Consider the following 19131-nt stretch of genomic DNA (forward strand, 5'->3'; position numbering starts at 1 on the left):
GCCCCGGCCTGTGCCTTCTCCTGTGGCTGTACTAGGCCTCTCGGCCAGCCCTGAAGGCGAGACGTTGCCAGCAATGGTGCAGAGCCCCAGTATCAGCCCTTCTCACTCCTGCCTGCCCGCCAGGGCCTGGCTTAGGGCCAACAGGGGTCTGAAGGAGGTAGTAATAAAGTTTATTTTTGTTTCCTTCACATCCTGTATTTCCTGTGTAAGGGCCCTAACCCTTAAGGGAAAAGAAGCTGCTCTGGGTTTCAACTCTGGGACAGGAAATGAGCTTTTAATCAGACTAAAGCACAAACCTGTGTTTATGCAAGGGCCTAGTTATGACAGTAGCAGCAGATCAATGCCTGTGCACTTAAGAAAAAAATAAGTTAGAGTCCTCTCGTACTACACTCCAAAATGCAAACATGGATGTTCAAAAAGCCAAATCAACAAAATATAGTAGAACCTCTATAAGTTGACCACCCAAGGGACTGTTAACAAACTGGTCAACATACAGAGGTGGTCAACATAAGGAACTAGGCCTACTAGACTGATATGAACATGTGGTGCATGTCCAGTCTATGGAAATTAGGTCAACTTAAGGAGGTGGTCAGTGTAGAGAGGTGGTCAACTATGGAGGTTATACTGTATATTGTTCAGGAAAAAGGAAAATCAATAGTATGTATAGCATAAATGATAATTAACTGCTACAACACTCATGCTAGTACCACTCACTGTTTTTAACTATTTTAAAGACATTAGCTCATTTAATCCTCACCCAGAATTCTATGAGGAAAAGTTCTGTTACCAAGCCCCATTTTAGAGATAAGAAAACTGAGGCACTGAGAGGTAAAGTAGCTTGACCAAGGTCACCACCAAACTATACAGCCTCCCTCTATAAATAAATAGGGAGTTGCAAATTTGTAGAAAAGGGATTGAAGGGATAGAAACCAAACTGTTACCAATAATCACCTCTGGGAGAGAAGGGTGACAGCTAACCATCATAAAAATGCTTCCCTGGGCAATTATGAACATGCTTGAAATCTGTTTCATTTTTCAAATGGAAATATACAAGGTCTCAGCAAATACACAGAAAATTTGTGAAATGAAATATAAAAGCAAGGAAATACTTATCACAAAACTCAGGACTATCACCGGGGTTAAATAACACTGGCAAGAAAGGAATGAAAGATATGCTTTGAGGTAAGCAAAAGATAGTTACCTCTGTTTTGTGTATTTATTTCAACAACTAACTTAGTCATTTCAATTCAACAAATATTTAAAATAGTTTTGTGCTAAGAACTGGAGTTAGATAATGGATTAGCAGAGATAAATTCTCAAAGAACACAAAGGATGGTAAAGATGGAGAAATAAAGAGTGAGCGTAAAAGAGAAAGAGCCTTTCGAGGTGAAGGATTCTCTAGGAACTGCCGCGATTTCTTTAAGAAAGTAAATCGTTAACATTACTAGCAGGAGATTCATAAAGGATTTCGTCCAGTAGTGTATAGACATAGTCAACGAATCCTCATGGATATTCCACTCAGAGGATTTGGATTTGGAAGGGACAGGAGAAAAGCAGAACAGAACACAGGTTTGAAGCGATTTGCATGTAAAATGAATGGCAGTTTGATGATGAGTTGATCCGTGGCAGAAGGAACGTGGTGGCCAGGAGGACACTTGGATTTTCTGGACCCCTGAATCATGTGACCCACTGATGGAAAAAGAAAGACTGGGAAGCAGCAAACTTGGCTGAGGAGCACGAGGAAGGGACAGGGTTATAGGAAAGATAGAGAGCTGTGTGTGGAATGCCTTCAGAAACTGAAAAACATTTTCAATATACAAATGCTATTGAAATGCTAAGAATGGATAAGATCATTCAGGAAGAGAGCTTACGGTTTATCATGAATGTCCTCCAAGGCCAACTTCTGAAGTAATCCAATAAAGTAGAACCTGACCACCCAAGGGACTGTATCAAACAGGTCAGCACCGGAGGTAGTCGGCTATACTCATACGTGCATGTGGTACGGGTCCAGTCTATGCGACTTATGCCACCTTAAAGAGGTGGTCAATGTAGGGAGGTGGCCAGCTCTGGAAGTTCTTCTGTATTTAGAAATGAAATTAAGAAGGAAGACTTTTCAAAGGAAACTAGACAGGCATGTTTTCATTGAAGAAAAGATGTGTTTCAGAAGGGGGGTAATAGGAATAGTTACCCGCAGACTTCTTGAGGAACTGATAGATAAATCATCAGCTAAGTCACAAATGGAATTCTGCATGGCAGATGTGACGATGGGGAGAAAACACATGGGAGAGAGAGAGAAGTGAAAACCACACAACCTACCTCATAGGTATTTGTTGGGACTTGTATAGATGTTAAAGTACATGGAACTAGTTTACAGATGTAGAAGTGGGGAAGGCAGTAAAGAGGTTAATATTGTGTATGTTTGACTATTTTCATGTTTATTATTTCACTTTTCTAACTGTACATGTCTATGCGAGAGAAGAGTAACAAATAACAGTATAGAAGAAAATAATACAAAATTAGAAATGCTGGGTATTCGATAACGTACCATGATCTTTATACATTTAAGACAAAGCTTGATGGATGGATGGATCTTAGGACCCAGACATTGTAAGGAAAAACTACTTCTGAGTCCAAAATAAATACTGATTGATTGATTAAAAAAAAAAAAAAAACTCCTAATCTATGAGGGGAAAAAAAAAAAGCCTAAAAGGAAATTTTTAAAATACATTGAGTGGAATAAAGACGAAAACAAAACATATGAAAATTTGTGGGACACAGCTAAACTGATGCTGAGAAGGAAATTGGTGCCACAAAATTCATACATTAGAAATGAAGAAAAGTCTCAATTCAATAATTTAACCTCCCATCTTAAGAGTTTAGAAAAAGAACAAAATAAACCCAAATCAAGAAGAAGAAAATAACAAAAATCCTAAATCAATAAAGTTGAAGACAGAAAAATAATAGAGAAAAATCAATGACAGAAAGAGCTATTTTTTTTGCAAAGATCAATAAAATTGACAAACCTGTAGGAAGAATGACAAAGAAAAAAAGGACAAGACATAATTACCAGTATCAGAAACAAAGAAAATCATTACAGACTCCGCAAATATCAAAAGAATAAGGGCAAAAAGTTCTATAAACTTGACAGCTTAGATGACATGGATTGATCCCTCAAACAATACAAACTACCCACAAATCATTTAGTTCAAAATCTATATTTAACAGCCCTATAACTATTAAGGAAATTGAATTCATAATTTTAAAATCTCCAAAAATAAGTCTTCAGGCCCAGTGTTACTGGAGAATTCTACCTAATACCTAAAGAATAATCAACAATAATTCTATGAAGTCTCCTCCCAAAGACAGATGAGAGAACACTTTCCAATTCACTTTATGAATCTAATATTACCAAACCAAAGACTGTATTATAAAGAAAACTACAGATCAATATCCCATAAATCACAATATCCCATTTTGTTCTATGTCCTATAAATACAGAAACAAAAATTCTTAATAAACTATTATCAAAGAGAATTCAGTAATAAAAAGAATTATATACCATGATCAAGTGGGATCTATCCTAGGGATGCAAGGCTGGTTTAATATTCAAAAACCAATTAATGTAATCTCCCAAGTTAACAGGCTAGAGAAGAAAAATTACACGACCGTCATATCAACTTATGGCAGAAAAGGCATTTGACAAAATTCAAAACCCATTCATGATAAAAATTCTTAGAAAAAAAGAGGAATAGAAAAGAATTTTCTCAACTTAATAAGGAGCATCTATAAAACAAACTAAAAAACCCAATAAAACAAAACAAAAAACCTATAACCAACATTATAGTTAATAGTGAAAAACTGAATGTTTTCCCTCTATGATCAGTAATAAGACAGAATAGAGTCTAGACCTTCTAACCACTCTTAGGCAATATATTGCTAGAAGGTCAAACCTTTGCAAAAAAGGGAAATAAAAGGCATATAGATTAAGAAAGGGAAAAGGATGAGGTAATGTCCAGGTAGAAATTCCAAGGAGGTAAGTGAGTTCAGCAAGGTCACAGAATGTAAGATAAACCCATACGAATCAACAGTATTTCTCTCTGTAAGAGCAACAAACATGTGAACATCGAAATTAAAAGTACAATTCCATTTATAGTCGTTCAAAATAAAAACTAAAGTATTCTGCCTTAAATCTACCAAAACATGTATATGACTTGTTTGCAGCAAACTACAAAATGTTGTGGGGGGGAAAAAGTCACAGATCTAAACAGATAGGGAGATATGCTACGCTGATGAATTAGAATACTCAACATAGTAAGGATATGAAATCTCAACTTGATACAATGTTAATTCCCATCAAAAATCCCAACAAGACTTTCTGTAGATATAGACAAGATTATTCCAAAATGTTTATGAACAAATAACTTTGAAAAAGGAGAGTTAAATAGAAGGAAGTGTTTTACCTGTTATAGTTCGAATGTCCCCTCCAATACTCTTGTTGAAACTTATCCCCAATGGGTCAGTATTGAGAAGTAGGGCCTTTAAGAGGTGACTGGAACTAAGAAAATGCCATGAAGGCTACGTTGAACAGTTTGATGAGAATATTTCAGATTGTATATGAAACCAGCACATTGTACCCCTTGATTGCACTAATGTACACAGCTATGATTTAACAGTAAAAATAAATTCATTAATTAAAAAGAAAAAAAAAAGAGGTGACTGGGTCATGAGAATTCATTCATGGACTAATGCATCAGATCATGAATGAATTAACTGGTTATCCTGGGAGTAGAAATGGTAGCTTTCCAATAAGACATTACCATGTTCAGCCCCTCACCAAGTGATGCCCTGAACCACCTCGGGACTCTGCTCAGAGTCCTCACTCACGAGAAGGCCCTCACAGACGTGCCTCCTTGACCTTGCACTTCCCAACTTCCAGAACGTCAAGAAATAAACTTAATTTCCAGTTTCAGAAATTCTTTACAAGCAATAGAAAATGGCCTAGTACATGGTATACTACGCAATTTCAAGGCCTGTTCTGTAGCTGCAGTGATCAATATTGTATGGAACCAGCGGAGAGGAAGACATGTAGAACAGAAAACCACACAATAAGCCCAACTGATTTTTGACACAGGTTCAAAAGGAACTCACATGGAAAGATTGTCTTTTTAGCAAATGATGCCAGAGCAACTGGCCTTTCAAAGGAGGGGATAAAAGGAACTTCAACCTCACTTCACACCTTATGCAAAAATTAAGTAAAAACGGATCACAGACTACAATGTTAACTACAAAACCTATAGAAAAAAAAAAAAAAAACACAGGAGAAAATCTTTAGGAGCCAGGCAAATAGTTCTTAGGCTTAACACCAAAACATGATTCATAAATGGAAAAGTGATAAACTGGACTTCATCAAAATTAAACACTTTTGTGAAAGACCCTGATAAGATGAAAAGACAAATACAAAGTAGGAGAATTTATCTACACATCTACAAACCACCTATTCTACAAAGGACTCACAGCTAGAATATACCACAAACTCTTTTAAAACTCAATAAAAAATCCAAACCCATTAGAAAATGAGTAAAAGAGACAAACATTCCTCAGAGATACATAGATGGCAAATACACGAAAACATGTTCAACATCATTAACCATAAAGAAATACAATTTAAAGTCAAATGAATTACCACTACACTCACTACACACCTATCAGAATGGCTAAAACAAACAAAAAAAATAATGAAAATGACAAATGCTGGAAAAGATATGGAGAAAGTGGATCCTCACACATTACAGCCACACAAGAAAGTAGTTTAACATTTTCTTAAAAAACTAAACGTGCAATTACCAACCTACCCAGCAAATCTACTCCTAGCACTTATCCCAGAATTACAGCAACTTAAGTGCATACACAAACCTGTACGTGAATATTGACAGTAACTTTATTCTTAACAGCTCTGAACTGAAAGCAGCCGACATGCCCTTCAGTGGGTCAATGGTTAAATAAATGGTAGTACATCCGTACCATGGACCACTATTTATTAAGAGTAATAAAAGAGCACAAACTATTGATACACACAATAGATTCTCTGGATGAATCTTACAATTATGCTAAATTTCTGGGGGGAAAAAAACCAATCCCAAAAGGTTACATACTATATAATTCCATTTATATGACACTCTTGAAGTAACAAAATTATAGAAATGGAGACGAGATTAGTGGTTTTCAGGGGTTCAGGAGGTATGGGTGGTGAAGGGAAGTAAGGGTAGCTGCAACAGGAAACACGAGAGATCCTTACAGAGGTTTACCAGGCTTTGATAGCTTGAGGCCCTGCAGACCCAGGGAAGGACTGGGGTTAGCTTAATTCCCAGAGGTAGGACTGACTGGCTTGCAGCACACTTTTGATGAGCAGAACAACCACCTGCTAGTTTCAGGAGCTACCTTAATACAGGACTCTCCCCCCACAACACTCAGGGCCAGGTACCTGATAAGAGGGCGTCCTGAGGCCCCCAGGCTCTCCTGAATTATTAGACAGTCCTAAGTCTGTCTGCTTTCCTGCTTGCATTGCCTTTCCCAGGGAAACCACAATAAAGGCTCCTGCAGTGTTTCGCTCGGCTCCCTCTGCCTCCTGACACCTGAATAAAAACAAAATCTGGGTACATTTTAAAAGAGAAATGCTCTGCACCTTGACTGCATGTCAGTACCCTGCTTGCAACACTGTACCAGAGTCTGTGAGATGCTACCCAGCCTGTGAAAGGGTAAGGAAGACCTCTCTGTATTACCTCTTGGAACTGCATGTGAATCTATGATTATCTCAAAATAAAAATTGGACAAAAAAATGAAAGGAAAATTAAAGCAAGTGCCTCATCTTTTCCACCAATCCAATTTCACTGTTGGAAGCCTCTCTAAATAGTGAATGGGAAGTCCTCTGGTGAACAGAAGGAAGTACCATACTGGCCTTTTTTCCCTACGAGGCCCCTCCACTTTCCAAATGAACAGACTTGAGAATAAGTCCTCAGTGGGAACTAAAGTCTTTGGTGCAAAACTGAAACTTCATGGTTGGTGAGTGAGGAAGCCCAGAAGCCAGCAAGACCAGCTGCTCTGCACCCAGGCAAGGTAAGCCACTGATCCTGACAGAATCATCCTGACAACAGCCGATGCTCGCCTGCACGACTCCTGGGTGCCGGTACGGTACTGAGCGTGCCCTGCTCGTCTGCTGGGCCAGGGCTCTGCAGGGCAAAGAGGAAAGTGAAGGGTAGATGAGGTGACAGCAAACAAAGACCCAAGGGCTAGTCAAAAAAATCACTTTCTTGTGTTTTCAGTAAATCTCCGCTTATTATATTTTCTAACAAAACAAAAAAGAGGAACACCTGGTACCTTTTATCAAAACAAGCTCTGGTTCTGAAAATAAACCCATCTGTGAGGCGGGCCTCAAAATCTGTTGTTATTTCTGAGCTGGGAGTAGCACCGCCCAGCAAAGCCCTGTGCAGAGCAGGGAACCCGGGATGGCTGCAGCTACTGCCCCCACATTTGCTTGGTAGAGGCAGATTTCCAGGAGGGGCAGGTGTCTGAGGCTTTGGGTTCTCACTGTTCTCTGGTCCATGGAGGACAAGGACAAGTATTTCCACACAGTATCTGCCATAGGGTTTTAACAAGACACTGCTGCCATTTTCCCAAGCTTCTCATAATACAATTTTTAAAGTTCCTTGAGCACTATATAACAAGCTTGTCTGAACCTATACCACCATCTAGTAAATTTTTTTTTCCCTACTTTGGTAAGTAAAAAATAGGACCTTGTTTACGAGTGTGACGTTTTAAACCTGTCCTTCCCTAAGCTCCCTGTACCTAGCCCCCTCGCCCAGAGAGGAGCTAATCTCTTCTAGTCCCCCAGAGCCCCTCACATTTGACAATTCAAGTACCTGAAACTCTGATTTTTCAGAAAATTCCTAATATTAATACATTTGGGGCATGTATAAATTATGCAGGTCCAACAGTTTTAAATAAATGTTTTGTTGCCTAATTAGTTTCAGAAATAAACAATGTTGGGAGGAAGGAAGGTGGGGAAGTAGTAGAAGAAAAGAACTGGGAAGTGGACACTCCCGGAGGGTCCACGTGCTGCCCACACAGGTCCTGGCCGGGGCTGAGGCCTGAGACGGGAAACAGCACCATCTGGGCCTCTCTTCCCTGGGGTCTGGACCCCAACTCTCACCCCTCCCTCCCAGCTGGTTCCCTCCACCAGCTACTAAAAGGAAAGGCTCCCGAAGTCCTGCTGCCCTCTATCTCCTGTCCTCCCTTCCTCTCCCTTCAGAGGCAGCCCCACTCTCAGCCTCGCCTCCTACTTCCTCACATCTACACAATCTTGCTGCTGAGCCAACCACTAAGTTCACAGCCTCCTCCTTTCTATTAAATACACTGGAAACACCTCAGGCCCCTTCATTTGCCCTTTCGGCAGCTTCACTCAGCACTCATTCCCCTTCTTCTAGAAATACGCCTTTCTCCTTAGTTTTCCTACCAACTCTCCACCAACCCCTCTAGATGCTCAGCTCACTTTCCAGTGCCTCTACTTTTGTCTCTGCCTGTCCTTGATCAGTGACACTGCACAGGCTCTGGTGGAGTCTGACGCCCCATGCCCTCTGCTAGCCCTGCAGCCTCTCCCCGGGGAGCCCCATTATGCCACCGTCCCTGCTACACAAGGAAGACACCGAGACGTCTCTCCAGACCTTCAGACCCGGCGTTCCACCTGGAGTCACACAGTACCTCAGGCTCAACGTGTCCTAAACTGACCCAGCTGTCTCCCTTCCCTACCCCACCCGGCCATGTTCCTACCCAAACAGAAGCACAGCATCCACCAGGCCGCCCAGAGAGACACCTTGTATCACCCTGCTCTGACCCATCTCCTGCCTCACACACTGTCATCAGCCCGGTGTAGCCACACCCTCCCACTCTGCACTGACACCACCTCCAAACCTCCTCACCCCCTCCAAATGCTGTAATGTGCACACACCAAGTGACCTTCTAAAACCATAAATTTTTTTTTTTTTTTTTAGAGACAGAGTCTCACTTTATCGCCCTTGGTAAAGTGCTGTGGTGTCACAGATCACAGCAACCTCCAACTCCTGGGCTTAAGAGATTCTCTTGCCTCAGCCTCCAAAGTAGCTGGGACTACAGGCGCCGGCCAGAACACCTGGCTATTTTTGTTGTTGTTGTTGTTGCAATTTGGTCAGGGCTGGGTTTGAACCCGACATCTTTGGTATATGAGGCCAGCACCTTACCCACTGAGCCACAGGCGCTGCCTGAAAACATAAATCTTAACAAGAAACTTTTTCCCTTCACCTCGATGACTCCCACCACCCTAGAGTAAGAGCCAAGCTCCTCCATGTGGCTGTGGCCTCACCTACCTGCCATCCTCAGAGCTCTTACCTTCCACCATAGGGAGCCCAATCTTCCCAGAACGCTAGATTTCCAACCCTTTGTACAATGAGAGGTGGTCAGTAAATGTGTGTGAGACCAATAAGCAAATAAATAAGTGAATGGGTAGTGTCAGGGAAGACTTCACTAAGGAGCTGTGGTAACTGGGTTTTGAAAGATGAGTAAAATTATACTTAAAAAGGGGGAGGTGGCTCGGTGCCTGTAGCTCAAGTGGCTAAGGCACCAGCCACATACACCTGAGCTGGCAGGTTAGAATCCAGCCTGGGCCCACCAAACACCAATGACAACTACAACCAAAAAATAGCCAGGCATTGGGGCAGGCACCTGTGGTCCTAGCTACTTGGGAGGCTGAGGCAAGAGAACTGCTTAAGCCCAGGAGTTGGAGGTTGCTGTGAGCTGTAATGCCACAGCACTCTACCCAGGGCAACAGCTTGAAGCTCTGTCTCAAAAAAAAGGGAGTATAGGCATTTTTGAAATATGAAAAAAGTGGGTTCTAAGTATAATGATACAAAGTTTCTACTTATTCTGAACATAAGAAAGTGAGAGGGTCAATGGGGCTAGAGAAGGAGTGAGTAGAAGGAGGTGGGGCCGTGAGATGTACTGAAATCCTGTTTGCTATATCCAGGAATGTGGATACTTGTCCTTTCCATGGTTATTGGAGAAACCTCTCGGGGAGCATATTCTTGCCTGCAATTGACACAAATGTGCATATTGTCATTCGGCCCTTATAGATGCGCCCATGGGTGAAGACACCATCAGGTGGGGACTCTGATGTGGGTGCTCCAGGACACTGACACACACTCACCTGGACTTCTGGAAACAGTCACTGAGCTCCAGGCTACCCTGTCACTGTGCCAGAAAAACTCCTGTGTTGGGGGGTAGACCTTCTCAGGAAGGGAATGGATGAAGTCTTAGATGAGAGCAAAGAAAAAAGAAAAAAAAGACCCCTTAGTCTCTCTGAAGCTAGGACTCCGTCTGGCCTGGATGCTAAGGTGTGGTAGCTCTGAACACCTTTCTGAGGCAGACAGCAACAAGGCAGCCAAAAACAAGACAGAGAGAGGGCTAGGCAAGGAAAGGGTCTGAGGATGGACCTGGACCTCTGCAGGTGTCAAGATCATCTAAATTTTACTATCTCATTCCCATTATCCCCAAAACCCCTGAAAAGTCTCATTAAAAGTGAATGTGGTATCAGCTGCTCTGTGGGAAACCATGTGCTATGGTCTGAATGTGTTGCCCAGAGTTCACATGTTGGTAACTTAATCCTCAGGCAACAGTGTTGAAAGGTGGGACTCTTAAGAGGTGAGGAGGTTATCAGGGCCCTGCCCCGTGCAGGGTTAATGGCCTTGTCTCGAGAGCAGGTTCCTGATAAAAGGACAAGTCCAGCCCTCTCTTGCTCGCTCACATGCTCTTGCCCTTCCACCTCCGGCCAAGACCCTGGCCAGACACGGGACACTCAACTTTGATTCCCCAGCCTCCAGAACTGTAAGAAATAAATCTGTTCTTTATAAATTACCCAGGGGTGGGGAACCTGCAGCCCTAAGACCACACATGGCCCTCCACATCCCCAAGTGTGGCCCCTTGACCCAATCTAAACTTAAAAACTGGATGCAGTCAAAAGGCTGCACTCAAGGATCCGGAAGGCCACAAGCAGACTCAAGGCCACGGGTTCCCCACCACCACAGGGTCACAGGAGGCAAGGAAGGAAGCAGGAAGAGCAGCATCCAGCCCTCGCATGGGCCTGAAAGGTGGGCAGAAAGCAGAACCCAGCCAAAAGGCAACCTCACAGATGTCACCAACAAAAAAGATGCCGTGGGGCAGCAGGAGAGAAAGTCGGAGCTGCGAAGTCCTGAGCACAGCTGAGGCCGTGTCCCAGGAAAGGCTCCAACACTCGGCAGGGCCCACTGCACAGAAAGAAGGGAGCAATTAGCAATTTCTGGAAGCAACTTCTAGAAGTAAAGGGCTCATGCTGTCAGAATCTGAGATTTATTATGAGAAATGTGTAGATCTGGGAAGTCAGATCTCAAACATAAATAGTGCCTAAGTACTTCCCTTCGAATACCTTACCACAGTTCCACTGTGCACGTATCTGCAAGCTCTTGGTCGCCTTTCGCCCCCTAGACTGTACACTCAGTGAAGGCAGGACACCACATGTCTTGTTCATCACCATTTCCCCAGCCCCTGCTGGCACAGACTACTCAAAAAATAAGTTGGATAAACACACGATTAAAACATTCTGCAGTGTGTGATTATTCTCACTTTCTCCATATTGCTGAAATTTTCTTTCATGTTTTTGATTTTAAAAGGTATATTATCAAGGAAAAAAAGCTGTGTCTTTTTTAGAAAGAGTCATCTCACAAATAACAGCTTTGAGGCTTGTCTTTGAGTTGTAAGCATTTGTTTAGAAAGACAAATCATGGCTCAGCACCCGTAGCACAGTGGTTACGGCGCCAGCCACGTACACCAACAGTGGCAGGTTCGAACCCGGCCCGAGCCAGCCAAACAACTGCAACAAAAAAATAGCCAGGCATTGCGGCAGACGTCTGTGGTCCCAGCTACTTGGGAGGCTGAGGCAGGAGAATCACTTAAGCCTAAGAGTTTGAGGTTGCTGTGAGCTGTGACGCCACGGCGTTCTACTGAGGGCAACATAGTGAGACTTTGTCTCAAAAAAAGAAAAAAAAGAAAAATCGCTGTAGGAATGAAGTGCAGGATGCACATCACTGAAAACACACAGAAAGACAACTGTGGAGACCCTCAGTGATGGCCAGCTCCAAGTCCCTTATGGCCCAGAACAACATCCCCAAAGTGACTTGTAAACCAAAGGCTGTAGCAGAAGTACTTTGTAGAGCATTACGATTCTTTGAACACTGACCATCCACATTTGATAAAATAGCATGCACTACCCTGGGCAGATGCCGGGCACCTGGGACACAGTCATTCCACCAGGTACTGTGGCTTCACAAGTTCACAAGAGACCTCCCCTGACTCTGCAAGGGAACAGCAGCACCAGCCGCCACGTGTAGTGAGAGTGTGGCTGCAGAACAGAACAGGGAGGCTGTTTCACAGAGGACGACGGAGACACGGACAATAAATTGAGAAGTTTAGCAAATAATCCCCAGCCCCTAGCCTAGGAAGCTTTCCCTGACCCAGAGAGAAGGGAAATTATTGAATTGGCATCTTCTACTTTGAGCAGCAATGGGGCTTAAGCTCACTGTAAAGCAGTTGTGCCGGCAGGGTCAGCAGTCCAGCTGGTGCCAGCCACTTGGGGCTATGTGGCCTCAGTGCTTAATGCATTCCAGGCACAGGGAGAGATTAATCTAAAAGCAGCTGTGATGGACAGAGAGAAGTCTCGCCCAACCCACAGAAGGGCTCCCCCTCCACTGCAGCTCTGTCTAAGCCCTTCTGCAGCCTGGCCACCACAGAGTGCCTGCACTTTGTTTTTGATGTTGACTTAATATGAAACTTCAGATAAAAGGAATGGGATGTCCCTCTTCGCACCCTGCCCTCCCCGCCTTCCCCCTGGAACTAGAGGCCAAATCTCTGGGGAACAAGATGCTTATCTGAGAATAGTCCAGGGGCCAGTACCAAGAGATGACTCCGAGTCCTCTTCCCAGAGGAGCTCTAAGAGGGATCCCGGACAGTCTCCATCTCGGCCATGCAAAGGCTGGGTAATTACAGGGTGACTAGCTCGAGCCCCTTGCCCTCCTCACCTCCCACTAAAATGCACGGCACAGCACAATCGAGCAATGTGCTTATTAATTTTACTCATTTGACACTGTGCTCTCCTGCCCTGAGCTAGATGTTAGGAGAAAATGATAGGGATAGATTCTGCTCCTGTCAGGCTCACCGAGACTTCCAGAAAGCCAAACTATCAAAGGCCATCTGCCACCCACTAGCCAAGCATGCGGGATGACCCCAAAGGTACAAATGGAAAGTTAAAGATACAGATCAACAAAAGAGGACTCAAGGAAGATGGGGAGACCCCCACCCTGGGCTCAAGCTCCCTGGTGCCCTCCCAGGAGGGTGACCCCGTGCCCATCCTCTCACAGAATGGAGTGCCCAGCCCTGGCCTTGATTCACGACCTGCTGCTTCATACCTAATTCATCAAAAGATACTCTGGCTTCTAACATCAGGAACATTTTTATTAGCTTCCCCAAGAGTTTTATGGCACAAAGCCATACGGTAATGATTCTATTTTATGAAAAGTTATACATTCAAAGCAGGCTTTGAAGTCAGGCAGCAGGTAACACTCAAATGTTTGTTAGGAAAGATTCTCTTGTTCTTTCACTTTCACCATGTCTGTGAGCTTTCACACAGTAGGGAAAGGACACGGCACACCTCAACAGGCTCCTCTTCTACCATCCAGGCCCAGTGCAGGCAAACTGAGCACGGCCCACAGTGACTGCAGTGGTTCTCCCTGAAAGCTGACTTTGTCCCTCCACCCCCTCTGCCTGGAGACCTCTAACAATGTCCAGAGACACTCTTGGTCACAACCACGGGGAGCGAAGGGGCAGCTACCACTGGCGTGGACGAGGCAGATGCCGGGGATGCCAGTAGACATCATACATTCACAGGACAGCTGCACAGGGAAGAGTCATCTGACTGTCTGGCCCCAAATGTCAACAGTGACGAGCTCGAGAAGCCCTGCCTCGGGGCTTCTGCTGGGCCAGGCGTCATACCCTTCTCACCCTGGGGGCATCAGACACTAACCTAGTCACCGTGGCACATCTTTAGCGCTGGCAAATGAGATGCACGTTCTTTTATTTTTATGTATTCTTGGTGCACATTCGCAATGAACAAGAATTAAACATCATAAGCAAAATGAGGAAAATAACAACAAGAGCACCATAGTCTCAGAACACGTGACAATATTTAATGTTAGTTAAATCCTTCTAGTGTTCCTATATATTTTCTAAGCTCCACCCAAATCAGAATTTATCTATTGAAACAACAGAATAACCAGTTCCAATTATCAGGACTTTTCATCAGCACAGATTTCCACTGAAAAGCAAGGGAAGTTCTCTGCTAAACTGGGATGGTATGGCCAGCGACACACTGTCCTGGGAGGAGGTCTGGTCCTAATTATTTGCATGTCCAAAGAGTAGAACTCTTGTCACTTCACTTCTTGGGGCTTAGGTTGGTCTGATCAGCACAGTGGAGATAAAGCTACTTGCCCTCCCAGCCTTCCAGGGGCTCATGAGAGCTAAGTGAGTTCATGGTAAAGAAACTGCTTTGTAGGGCGGCCCCTGTGGCTCAGTCGGTAAGGCGCCGGCCCCATATGCCGAGGGTGGCGGGTTCAAACCCGGCCCCCGCCAGACTGCAACCAAAAAATAGCCGGGCGTTGTGGCGGGCGCCTGTGGTCCCAGCTGCTCGGGAGGCTGAGGCAGGAGAATCGCTTAAGCCCAGGAGTTGGAGGTTGCTGTGAGCTGCGTGAGGCCACGGCACTCTGCCGAGGGCCATAAAGTGAGACTCTCTCTCTACAAAAATAAAAAAAAAAAAAAAAAAGAAACTGCTTTGTAAACTTGTAAAGAACTAGGCATGGTAGCACCTGTGCTCAGTGGGTAGGGTACTGGCCACATACACCAAGGCTGGCGGGTTCGAACCCAGCCTGGGCCAGCTGAAACAACAATGACAACTGCAACAAAAAAACAGCCAGGCATTGTAGAGGATGCCTGTGGTCCCAGATACTCGGGAGGCTGAGGCAAGAGAATCACGTAAGCCCAAGACTTAGAGGTTGCTATGAGCTGTGATGCCACAGCACTCTACTGAGGGCGACATAGTGAGACTGTCTCAAAAAAAAAAAAAAAAAAACTATACAAATGCCTGATAATATGTTCAAGACATTCATACATGCAGGGCAATACATGTCAGCCACCAAGGGTCTTTCAGAGACTCTGGATCCTTCCTATGAAACGTCACCACTAGAAGTGACATGGAAACCCATGAATCCAACCCCTTCCTCTTACAGAAGGTGAAAGCGACCACCACAGAGGCCAAGTGACCTGGCCCCACTCCAGGCCAAGAGACCGCCTCACTGAGCACCAGTCTTCTGACTCCTAACCCAGGCCACTCCCTATGCCCTCCATTAGTGAGGCTTTCCTACCCTTGGCCATTTTAAGTTCCCACAGGAAAGAAGCACATCTCACACACAAGTGTCACAGGTCCCTGGAAACAGGAGATAAATACCAATTGAATTGGTGACCAAAAAGTACAATCTAGTATCTAGACTTACTACATCATAGCCTGTCGGGGCTCGGTTCCGGGAAGCCACCACCCCGACTCCTGTGATGGGGTCCATTGACGTTTCTGGCAAGGCTTCTGAAAGGTCTTTGACTTCAGGCATGGTGGCTTGGTCCTGGTTCAGAAAATGAAAAAGAAAGCATGAAATTCAAGCCTAGCCTTTAAAATGAACAATACAAAGAGAACCAGAATCTTAGGGCAAATACCCTGAGCTAAGCTCCGTGCACCTGCATCAGCTAAAGGGGCCCTGGCCTCACCAGACCCTTTCCTCAGATCAGGGATTCAAATGGCCTCTGCTCTTCCCAAGTTAGCTTCGAGCGCTGAGCTAACATAGTTAATTAACGAGGGCTTGTCCCTGCTCTTAGGAGGTAATTCTGACTCAAACCCAAAAGCAAATTACTTTCAACTCTACTGTCTAGCTGCCTGATTTCTGAACAGATACCAGTAACTCCTCTGAGGATAAATCAGACACAGCTAAGTCTAACCCCACCTTTCATTTCTTTCCCTTACAACCTCTTCTTAGAAGTGCAGACTTCCAAATTCAGCCTCTACCACAACCAAGGTTAGACTTTCGGCAGGCAGAGCTTTGCAAATAAGCAGGGAACTTTGCAAACACACAGACGAAAGAGTGTGGGCCATGGGGTAAAGGAATGGTGTTAGAATCCAGGCTTTCTAACTGACTAGCTGGTGGTTTGGGGCAACACTGATCTTGGAGACTTAATTTTCTCAACTATAATATAAGGTCATGATACTGACACCTGCAGAGCTGTTGTGAGAACACCGACCAGAGTCAATGTAAATGAAGGGCCTGGTAGAGACCCCTGGTGCAAAGTAGGCACTCAGCAAAAAGCAGCTGAGACTGGCAGGGTTTGGGGCGCACAGGTCCAGTGTAACTGGCCAGAACTGTGGTAGGCGTCACTCCCTAAAGGACTGGCAGAGCCTTTCATTGTGTTTCACCCCCAGGTCATGTGGGCATTTACTCAAAGCCAAACACTAACAATGACCATAATTCTTGCTGGGCACTTTGGGACAAAGGGAAGGAAAATGGAATTATTATTCTGCTGCTGACTGTATCTTGATGTGACCAGAGGAGACAGGTGGAACGCAGAGAGCACTGGGTCTGGGCAGGTGGAGTGGCAGTGCACCAGAAAGCAAATCAAAGAGGCAACACCTTATGTAAATGAATCTAAGTACTTTTAAAAGGACAAGCAGTGAAAAAGAGCAAGTCAAATTCCACCTCCTTCTGCAGCAATTAAATTCCACTGGCTGTAGGTCTGCCAGATCCCTCAAGGCTGGTTACTACTTTTAAAGCAAACCAAACACCCTGCCTCATGATACAGGCGGGAGGTATAGTCTTGCTTCTTAGCCTAGAATCAGAAAAGGCAGAGGCCATTAAAATGCCTGCAGCCTCCTAAACAGGAACAATCAAAATGCTGTATGCAAGTCACCCATGAAGTCAATGGAACCCACAAAAGGCTCCGGAAATGGCCTTGTCAATGCTATGGAGCCAAGTCCATGATCAAGGCTAGGAAGCGCCTGGCACAGCAACACACTCAGCTTCTGCTTATGACAAAAGCTGAATTACATTCTGTTTTACTTAAGTTAACTGAAAATTCCCTTCTAGATGGCCAGGGGAGGTGGGGGGAGGATACCAAGCTGCATCACTACATCATTCCCTGCTTTCAAATTTCATTTGCCAGGGAGGTTTATCTATGAAAAGCACAGGGCTTAGTGCTTCCTGCACACCATGGGCATTAAGTAAATATTTGCGTGAATACGCATGCATGCCCTCGATAAAGATTTAAAATTAAATGTCTGTACCTGCCCCATCCAAACCAGGCACTGATCAAAATGTCTCTGCACTTGAAAAATCCTGTATTATGGTAACATGAAAATAACACTGCTGCAGTTTGCAAAATATTAGTACCTGCTGTTGGTTACCAAAAATGCTTTGCAATTAACAACTCATTAACAGAATGTACAGATTTTGCCAGAGCTAAAATACCATGCTGTGAATTTAATAAAGAACAAGTGAGGTAAGTGGTTTTTTTGTTTTATAGAAAGTACGGCCTCTACTATCAGAGAGAGAGAGAGAGAGGGAAAGCATTAATAAACAGTATCTTATTTGCTGATGGATTCATTGCCATGTCCTCTGGTCACAACATCCTCCCCAGGGTACTGATGACAATGGCTTTCCTGCTCTGAAGCGCGCTCTCAACTGCAGGAGGGTGAACTCGCTCTCACAGAAGCAATGCTGCTCCCAGAGTGCACCCAGGCACAGCCCAGCTGCAGACGCCAAGATGGCTGCAGCAGCCCCCAGCCACGCAGACAAAGGAGTCAGGGCTGTGTCTGTGCTGGTCACAGCCCAGCCTGCCCAAGGCTGAGCAGAGTGGCTGCCGAGAGCCCACTGTTCCCTCTCCTTCCCCGCCAGCTGCTGTACCCTGGGGATCAAGGCAGCCTTTGTGAAATGTAGACAAATGGCTGTGGCCAACTCGGGTGGAGGAAGCGCCACCATCAGCCAAGGAAGCTTTTAATGAGAAACGCCCAAGATATCCATGGCAGAGACCATCACTCAAAGCGGCTTGCCCTGAATTACATATTTTCTGACTGCAAATTACTTTTAACAGCGTCTCTACCGGCACTTCAATTGACCTTCCTAACAAAAGGCCATTTATTAACTAGGACTCCACCGTTTCCCAGGCTGCGTGGAGCCTCAAGCTGGGAGGGATGGCACCACCGCAGCACACTCAGCCACCCGGGGTCACAGGCCAAGCCTCTACCAGAGGGAAGAAGATGCCATTAATGTAAGCCCACAGAGAAATCCAACCAGAGAGGGGAGGGCAAGGGAGCCGGGTGTAAGGCCAACATTAACCTGTCTGGACTAAAATGTAAAATCCAGAGGCCTGCTTGCAACCACTCTTGCCTTCATCTCAGCAGCCCTCCCCTAGCACCCACCTCTATCGCAAAATCCTAACTGCACGCAGAACAGGCGAACACACTTCTGCTGCATGGCAACAGCACTCTGCAAGTCTCCAAAAGCTCTCCCAGGCTCCTCTCAGTAGACACTCACATCAGAGTTGGGAGACAGCCCGTTTGTTAGCCCCATCTTACAGGAGAGAAAACTGAGGTCTCAACTTTTCAAATACCACGCAACCAGTGGACAGCAACACCTGGGGGACCACCGTCTCCCTCTCCAGGTCTGGTCTGCCTCCAAGAAGAGAGAGGCACCAACACCCACCCAAGTGAGAAAGCCGTTTCGACACTAATTATATTTTAAAATGCCGAAGCTCTTCTTTCTCTAGCCACAGCTCAATAAGTCAAGTGGGGGGTGGGGGGGAGTAGAGAATGATAAAAGTAACATGGGATTAATTTTCCTCACACCTCAGTTTCAAGATTCAACATTCCCCTCATAAATAATTTACAACAATAAAAATGAGCTAAGGCCATGTTTGTGTAGGATGGAGGTA

The 19131-nt window shown here is 44.7% G+C and overlaps 1 protein-coding gene across 2 annotated transcripts in view; it reads right to left on the bottom strand.

Moving 5' to 3' along the window:
- MVB12B (multivesicular body subunit 12B) overlaps positions 1–19131 on the bottom strand; it is a 177517-nt gene that overhangs the window by 147597 nt on the left and 10789 nt on the right. For both annotated transcript variants that reach the window (XM_053562258.1, XM_053562264.1), the window contains exon 2: positions 15657–15779. In XM_053562258.1, the coding sequence (XP_053418233.1) occupies positions 15657–15779 (123 nt within the window). The remainder of the gene's footprint in view (positions 1–15656; positions 15780–19131) is intronic.

The sequence above is a fragment of the Nycticebus coucang genome, chromosome 2 (assembly GCF_027406575.1).
Source record: "Nycticebus coucang isolate mNycCou1 chromosome 2, mNycCou1.pri, whole genome shotgun sequence".
NCBI lineage: Eukaryota > Metazoa > Chordata > Mammalia > Primates > Lorisidae > Nycticebus > Nycticebus coucang.